Source organism: Pseudonaja textilis, chromosome Z (genome assembly GCF_049901715.1).
Source record: "Pseudonaja textilis isolate UNSWEBS1 chromosome Z, rPseTex1.2, whole genome shotgun sequence".
Classification (NCBI taxonomy): Eukaryota; Metazoa; Chordata; class Lepidosauria; order Squamata; family Elapidae; genus Pseudonaja; species Pseudonaja textilis.
In genome coordinates, this window is record NC_142008.1 from 110,218,434 (window position 1) to 110,227,803 (window position 9,370).

The 9,370-nt window shown below is 41.4% G+C and overlaps 1 protein-coding gene across 1 annotated transcript in view; it reads left to right on the top strand.

Moving 5' to 3' along the window:
• Positions 1-6,889: 6,889 nt before the first annotated feature.
• Positions 6,890-9,370, top strand: part of LOC113449550 (olfactory receptor 4Q3-like) — a gene marked incomplete at its 5' end in the record, with an annotated part of 10,237 nt that continues 7,756 nt past the window's right edge. The window contains one exon of the mRNA XM_087917245.1: positions 6,890-6,908. Within this exon, the coding sequence (XP_087773371.1) occupies positions 6,890-6,908 (19 nt within the window). The remainder of the gene's footprint in view (positions 6,909-9,370) is intronic.

Consider the following 9,370-nt stretch of genomic DNA (forward strand, 5'->3'; position numbering starts at 1 on the left):
AAACATACCAACTGGTCCTATAGAACCAGACAGAACTGCCTGGCTATAGTAAAGAAATAACATATTTGACTATACATGTACTAACAGCAGCAGAATTGGAATATGATAATATATATATTCCAGGAGACTTCAGTACAACATTGGATATAGAATTGGACTATAAAACACAGAAGATAAATTTAAAAAGCAGAATAATATTGCCAAAATCTTTCTTTAAGATGGCAGAGGAATTAGCAATTCGGGATATATGGAGAGAAATGAACATTAAGAATAGACAACATACATTTTACTCAAACAGACATTTGCCATAATCAAGAACTGATAGGATCTGGATGTCAACAGAATTAATCTCAAATATACAAGTAATAAACATTGAAACAAGTACTTGAGCAGACCACAACCTAATATGGGTCAAGTGGAAGGGATAAAAGAAAAGGACAGGATGAACTTTGAATAATTTAATCTTGAAGGAAAAGGAATTCATAAAAAGATATGGAAAGAGAATTGGCCTTCTTCAAAGAAAATAAAAAAGAGGAAACTTCACTACAAAATGTCTGGGACACAATGAAGGCTTATATCAGAGGATTCACTATAACCTATACAAGAAGAAAAAATAAAAAGAGAAACAAGCTCAAAAGATATTAGAAGAGGACTACACAAAATTTGAAAGAGAACTACAAAAACACCTATAACAAAGAATGTTAAAACCAAATGGACATAGTTAAGCACAAGCTGGGACTAATGGAAAAAGAACTGGCACAAAAAATTAAAAGAGCTAAACAAAACTTTTTTGAAAATGCAAATAAACCAGGAAGATGGTTAGCATATAAACTGAAAAAAGAGAGGAACAGAAAAGGATAGTACAATTAATAGATGATAATGGAATTGTTTTTTTATGGGAACAAAGAAAAGAAAAAAAATAGTACAAAAGTACTATGAGAGATTATATGATCAAGAGATAATTGCAGAAGAAAAAGTTAAATGATATTTGCAAGAAGCAGAATTATGTAAAATATCAGAAGAAATTAAGTCAATGTTAGAAGGGAAAATAACAATGATAGAATTGACAGAAACAATAAATAGGCAAAACACTGGGAAAGCTCCTGGCCCAGAGGGATTACCAGCGGAACTATATAAAATATTACAGGAACCACTTTATACATACAGATCAAAATGGCTTCTTGCCTAAGAGACAAATTAAAGATAACGTGAGGACAATACTGAATACACTGGAATATTATGAAGCACATCCAGAGAAGCAAATGGAGTTGGTTTTTCTAGATGCACAGAAAGTGTTTGATAACAAGTGTTTGATAACATGAACTGGCAATTTATGTTGGTGCAGGAGGAAAGATTGTTGAGGAAAGATTTGTGAAAATGATTGAGACAATATACTATAAACAATTAGCAAAAATTATGATAAATGGGGATTTGACTGGGAATATCTATATCAAGAAAGGAATTAGGCAAGGATGTCCCCTGTCATCACTGTTATTTGCACTGACTTTGGAAGTATTAAATAGAAATATTAGAAAAAACAAGAAAATAAAGGGTATAAAGATAAAAAAGAAGAGTACGAATTACAGACATTTGCAGATGATCTGTTTTTTATATTGGAAGAACTCTACCTGTTCAAATAGCTACGCTCCCATCAACTCAACAGTGGCATTCCTCTCTGGGGCCTAGCTCAGACTCCTGAAAATCTTGTTGCTGCTGTTTTTGCTATTATTACTGCTAACTCTGTTACCATTTTACTTTGCATTTTCTTGTTTATGGTTAATGGTATTTCTGCTCAAAATGACACTTCTGTGGTTCATCTTAACCCTAATTTGTGGGTTTGTCATGCCCAATACATGTTTATGACTCATGGCACCAATATTACTTTATACTATGAGCCCCCAATGGCATTTGGTCAAATTTTTTTTACCTCTAACTTGATCATGTCTTCTACATTTATTGTCTCACAACTACAATCTATTTCACACTCCTGGCTATTTTCTATACCCCCTATGCAATTGAATTCTGTACGTTGGCGTTACTTGAGAGTTAGTCAATTTACAAGGGGTCTGTGTTTCTGTTGTCATGCTAAACACACTTGGCTTCATAATTGGTCTGATTATGATGCTGCTCAGCACATATTAAAAAAGCTAGGGAATTATAGTTATTGTTCTGACTACTATTGGTTGTCAGGTACCTTTAATTCTTCTTTGCATGGAATTAATATAGCTCCTGATATGTATCCTGATAATTTTCCTATTTTTAATGCCTCTGATCAATCTAATACAGGATTGATATGCGCTGGTTGGCAGCTTAAGGATCCCAATATGTGGTTCTTTTTGGATAAATATGCTACTAATGTTCATCCTCAGAATTAGCAATGTGCAACTATAGGTTATTTTATTCTACCAGTTCAAATAGGTATGCTCCCATCAACTTGACAGCGGCGTTCCTCTCTGGGGCCTACATGTAATGATGAAGTCATTATTGACACACAATTGTCTTCTGGTTCTACATTTGGCCATGCATTGGCAGGGGCCGTTACAGGAGTCCTTACTCTAGGCTCTTATCCTGGCATAATTGCTCAAGAAAACAGACGATCTATTCTTGGTCTCACCTGCAGACTTGAAAAATCCATCAATGCTACCGCTGCTATTATTCGTGATTTGCAGCATGAAATAGAAGACTTAAATCAAGATGTCTTACAGCAGCATTTTGCCATAGACTAACTTTTAGCCCATCAGGGAGGGTTCTGTACATTAGTTGGACACTGTGGATGTGCTGTGCATTTTCATTCATTGAATAAAACTATTGAGGATGAGCTTGCCAATTTACAATCATACATTCAAAATAATATCCATGCTCATTACTCACCTTTTGAGTGGTTAACCAATTGGCTCCCTGGTTGGTCTTGGCTCAGACAGTTTTTCTTTTATGCTATAATTATTATTATTGTACTAATTACAACTTGTTGTTTTATTCAATGTATTCCATATTTATTTGCATTGTTTCATCCTGCTTCCCCCTCTCTTAATCCTCTACAACTGCGATACATTCATAAATCTTTGAATCCTCCATTTAAAATAAAAAACGAGGATATGTAGAGTTGTAATTGCAGGAATGTTCCAATCTCAGATGGCAAACCTCAGATAAAGAATGTTTCCAAGCAAATACAACTCAGGTAAACAAAGTCACTACTCTAAAGGAGGATTAGAGAGAGGAAGTAAACATATGTTAGACTTTAACTAATTGTATTAATTACTGTGCTAAACAGTAACGAAAGTTAAGCAGTAACCAAAAGTTAACCAATGATGGAGGATAATTAAAAATGTGTATAAATGCAAGACTAGACTCCAATAAAGTTCATCATGATTCAGTTGTTCATGATCAAACAACTCGACTGCCTCGTCATTACAACACAAAAGTCAACTGGACTTTGTTTTTTTCCTTGAGGAAGAAGTTTCGCTTTTCATCCAAGAAGTTTCTTCAGTTTTCTGAAGAAGAAAACTTCTGATGAGAAGTAAAATGTCTTCACTAGGTTGTCTAGCTCTAAAATTTCAAGTCTGATTGGCATAAGGTATTCTGCAACAAGTAGAGGAGTGGAGAACTCTTCTTGTGAAATATTTCTGGACTTTCTCAACTGTTTTAATATCAGATACGTAATGCGGGTTCCAGACCAATGAGCTGTATTCAAGTATCAGTCTAGCAAATGTTTTGTATGCTCTAGTTAATAGTGTGATATTGCAGGAGTAAAAGCTATGCAGGATTAGGTTAACAATTCTTAATGCTTTTTTGGCTACATAGTTACAGTGGACTCTAGCACTTAGATCATTAGAGATGAGTATTCCAAGGTCCTTGACAGAGTTTGGAACATCAACAAGGTCTTGACTATTCAGTCTTGTATTTTATTTTCTGATTTTTATTTTTTTTTTGCCAATATGTAAGACAGAGCATTTATTTGTTGGGATTTGAAGTTGCCATTTGTTTGACCATTCTGACACATAGTCGAGGTCTTTTTGAAGGGTAGCAGTATTGTGGTATTTAATAGCTTAACATCATCAGTGAAAAGAACACAGTTGCTCTTAATATGATCACAGAGGTCATTAATGTAGAGTATGAAGAGAGTTGGTCCTAGAACACTGCCTTGGGGGACACCACTGTTGGCAGGTACAGGATTTGATGGGACACTCCCAATTTTGACCATTTATTGTCTGTTTGACAGGAATGCTTCTACCCAGTTATGCAGGTGTCCAGAGATACCATAAGATTTTAGTTTTAGGAGTAGTTTGTCGTGTACTACTGAATCAAAGGCTTTACAGAAGTCTATGTAGATTGTGTCTATTGCTTTGCCCTGATCGAGTTGTGTCGTCGTGTACTACTGAATCAAAGGCTTTACAGAAGTCTATGTAGATTGGGTCTATTGCTTTGCCCTGATCGAGTTGTGTTGTCCATAAGTTTTTGCAGTGTAAGAGTTGCAGATTACAAGATAGTCTTTTTCTGAAACCAAATTTTTTATTGGAGAGTAGGTTGTTTGTCTCTAAGTGGAGGATGATGGATTGGTTAATAATTGATTCCATGACTTTACAGATGACACAGCATAAGGAGATTGGTCTGTAATTTTCAACAAGGCTGGTGTTGTGTCTATAGAACTGGCTGGAGTTCCCAACCATGTCCGCCATTCGAGCGGGAGCGCTGACCACTCCCATTGGCTGATACCGTTTGACAGCCGGCTATAAAAGGGAGCTGTCAAACGGTATCAGCTGTTGCCACCAGCTGATCTGCTGAGTTAGCCTGGCAGATGCGGCAACCCTTTATTCAGCCGAATAAAACCTTTTAAACGAACGCTCTGGCTCAGCCTCGTATCTCCGCCGCTCTACAACACTGGCGACAAGGGCGGGATACAATAAGAGGCTACCAGGCGTCCGATCGCAGAGCTGGTCACTGAAAAAGAGCGAAGCCACCGGGCGCTGAAGCTGCAGCCGCCGACGCTCACCATTTAAAGCCTCCTCAGCCGAGGAGACAGACGCCGCCTGACAGGCGCAGCCGCAAAACGCTCTTCTAAGAGCGCGATTTTCGAAGCCACAGCAGCTGAGGTGACAGGCACTGCCGCCTCAAGATGAACACCAACCAGACATTCCCACCTTTCAAGCCAGCCAAGGAAATGTGGGAGTCATACAAAAACCGGTTCATCTACTTCCTCGACGCTATTGACCTAACAGACGCTGCTGAGCACAGGAAAAAATCCTTCTTCCTCAGTTACTGTGGGGCTGCGGTTTTTGACACCGCTACAGCACTAGTTGCCCCTCGCTCTGTAAGAAACATCCCTTGGGAAGAGCTCCAAGAGATTCTTTCCAATCACTACTCACCTAAACCCTCCCAGATAGCTAGGAGGCATGCCTTCAGAACCAGAAGGCAGGCTGAGGGGGAGTCAATTAGTGAGTATATGGCAGCTCTGAGGTCAGCTGCCTTACAGTGTAGGTTCAGAGACTACCTAGAAGACATGCTATTGGATCAGATTGTCTGTGGGGTTAGGGACCTTAGGCTTCAAAGATGCTTGCTAGCCACAAAAGACTTAACCCTAGCCTTAGCTATAGAAGAAGCCCAAGCTGCTGAGCTCTCTGCTCAATCAGCGGCTGAGATTCAAGGAACTCCTATCAGACCTAGCAGCTCCACTATTCACTCAGAGGAAGTTTCCCTTGAAGAAGACCCCATAGGCACAACAGACATAAACCGCCTTAGGCAACAAAAGCCCCCACAGGAAGGAGCAGGGCAAAGAAACAACTTCACCCCCAAGCAACCTCCCATTTGCCTGGCTGTGGGGGTTCCCACCCTAGAGCATCCTGCAGGTTCAGGAATGCCATTTGTCTAAACTGTCAGAAGAAAGGCCACCTAGCTAGAGTCTGCCAAGCAGGCGAACCTTCCTCAGAGACCTCAACCTACTGCTAATTTCCAAAGGCAAGTGGAAGACTGCTATACTTGCTACCACGCAGACCACACTTCCAAAACCTCTAACAAAATAAGTATTTTTGTTTTCTTAGAAGGTAAGCCTTGCAGAATGGAGGTGGACACGGGATCTGCACTTTCAATCATCTCCTGGGAGACCCTGAAGAAGATTCACCCCAGAATTTCAAAAAAGAAGCTGCAGAAATGCCACCTGACCCTGCGGGACTACCAGGGCAAGAACATCCCTGTCCTCGGGAAAGGCAAGTTTTTAGTTCAGTTCCAAGGTTTTAAAGGCCATTTGCCTTTGGTGGTTGTTAATGGTGCCCTCCCCAGTCTGCTGGGACTAGATTGGTTCCCTTCCCTTGGCCTTAGCATAACTGGAATCCATGCTGTCTCAACCTCTGAAGTAGACACCCTATTCACAGACTATTCTGATGTCTTTAGCAATGAGTTGGGCTGCTATTCGCCTCAAGCCGCGCAGAGTACCCTTTGCTATCCGTCCAAAATTAGATTTAGAATTAGATAAGTTACTAAAGCAAGGGGTATTAGAGCCAACTGATTTTGCCAAATGGGAGACCCCCATAGTCACCCCACTCAAAAAAGATGGCAGCGTGAGAATCTGCGCTGATTACAAGACCACCCTCAATCGTTTTCTGCAGGTCAGCGCATACCCTGTCCCTGTTATCCAACACCTATTACACACTTTCGAACCCGGCACCATCTTTGCCAAATTAGATATGTCCCAGGCATACCAACAGTTCCCTGTTGATGATCAGACAGCTGAGCTGCAAACCATAGTCACTCATAGGGGGGCATTCAAATGCAAGCGCCTCCAATTTGGTGTAAGTGTAGCCCCAGGTATTTTCCAGTCCCTCATGGAAAGGATTCTCCAAGGTCTCCCAGGGGTTGTCCCTTACTTCGATGACATTTTAGTTTCAGCAGTTAACAAACCTCAGCTCATACAAAGGGTCAGAGCAGTCCTAGACAGGTTCAGGCAGCATGGCCTCAAACTCAAAGGGGAGAAGTGCACCATCGCCACTAAGCAAGTGGACTTTCTGGGGTACAGGATTGATGCCTCTGGCATTCACCCAATTGAATCCAAAGTAAGGGCTATCCACGAGGCACCCACACCAATCAACAAGACGGAGCTCCAAGCCTTTCTGGGGCTGCTGAACTTTTACGCTTCATTTCTTCCTCATAAGGCATCCATTTCAGAGCCCTTACACAGACTGTTAGACAAAGAATCCCCCTGGCATTGGGGACCCAGGGAAGCCCACGCTTTCAAATCAGTCAAATCCTTACTTACATCTGATGCAGTTTTAATCCAATTTAATCAACAACTCCCCCTGGTCCTGGCTGCTGATGCATCCCCTTTTGGTATTGGGGCAGTTCTGAGCCACAGGCTCCCAAATGGTTCTGAGGCACCAATTGCCTTCTTCTCTAGGACTTTCTCTGCTGCAGAAAGAAACTACTATTGATGAATTCCTATTTGGGCACCACTTTGAACTCATAACTGACCATAAACCACTCCTGGGGCTTTTGTCAGGGGACAAGCAAACCCCACAGGTGCTATCACCTAGGATGACCAGGTGGACCTTGTTCCTGGCCGCTTACTCATTTAAATTAGTGCATCGCCCTGGATGCCCGGGTGGCCCTCGTGAAGGACCTTTAGGATGGGTACACGGAGAGTGGCTGGGATGACCACCCTTGACCCCCACAACAGACAACCCTGTAGGCTTGACAATTCTTGCTTGCGGATTTTGAAAGGAGTGAAATCAGAAGTGTATTGTGTTTCAGGCCACCCCCTTCCCGCCCAGTCCAGAACCTGGGCAATTACCCTGTCTTTTTTTGAGTGCGTTGCAATGTCTTCAACTGTAACAGGCAGTTTAAGTTCATTTACTTCAAAAATGGCATGAATGGGTGCTGGGTCTTCGACTGGAACTGGCAGCGGGCAGCGACTAAGGGCATCTGCGTGACTTAAGTTTTTTCCAGGGCGATGCACTACGTTTGGTGGCCAGGCATGGATGCCCAAATCTCCAGCTGGGTAAGCTCGTGCCAACCTTGCCAATCTACGAGGCCTGCCCCACCAGCAGCCACCCCCACCAGGTGGGAAAGTGCTGGGGGACCTTGGTCTCGCCTGCACAACCAGGTCCGTCGTTCGAGCGGGAGCGCCGACCGCTCCCATTGGCTGATACCGTTTGACAGCCGGCTATAAAAGGGAGCTGTCAAACGGTATCAGCTGTTGCCGCCAGCTGATCTGCCGAGTTAGCCTGGCAGACGCGGCAACCCTTTATTCAGCCGAATAAAGGCTTTTAAATGAACGCTCTGGCTCAGCCTCGTATCTCCGCCGCTCTACAACAGCTGGGGTCTCCCTTTTTGAAAATGGGGATGACTGTGACTAATGTCCATAGGTTTGACAAGGATCTGGTCCTGAAGGATTTTTCAAAGATTATGCTTAGAGGTTCGGCTATGGCAGCTTTTTTAAGAAGTAGGCACATATTCCATCCATTCCAATAGATAGAGATGGTTTTAGATTGCATAGTACTTTTTCAACATAGTCTTCTGTAAAATCAATATGTATGAAATCATTGTAATTGTCTGTGGTTTGACTAGGAAATATTGGGCATGATCCATTGCTATTTACAAATACTGAGCCAAAGAATGTGTTAAAGAGGTTAGCTTTAATGGTTTCTAGGTTCTGCATTGGATTTTGCAAATAATTTTGGGTCATGTAAAGATAATGAGTGCATTATGAATTTTAATTTGAAAGTTGATTTAGACTTAAAATAACATTATTGTCACTTTAAACGTACACTCGGCATACATTAAAATGAAATTTTGGTTGCATACAGCTCTAAAAGGGTCACCACCTCCAATATACACTACCTAAACATGACAAATAAATAAATAAAATTATGCAAACACCTACATATATGGCACAGAGAAATAACACAGTCTTGTTTAAATGTATGTTTTCAAATAAAATACCTGAGAAAGTCTAATTCCCTTTGGAAAAGCACCTTTGAGAAAAGCACCAATCATGACTTGGATGATTGAGAATTCCCATAGACGCTCTTTGCCTGATTGGTCCTGCAGGGAAATGACCATGTCAGACACTCGGAAGGAAACTGTTCCGCCTGAATCATGAAGAAGTCCTTGGGCAGAATCTTCCCAAGGGGAAAAGATGTCTCATATCCTACTGAGGTATAAGATGCGAGTGTCTTTGGAGAATCAGGACTTTCCATGCATTCAGTCTCTGTTCCTTTGTCCTGGAGTGCAACAGTCTCTGATCACAGATATTGTGGAAGGACAGAAAAGGATGGAGGATTTAGTCTATTATTTCTAAGCTTTACTAAGCCAGCAGTGCAGAGAGGTCATGTGACAAAACAAGAGGATCTGACCTGAGTACAATGCACTTTGATTTCAGTAT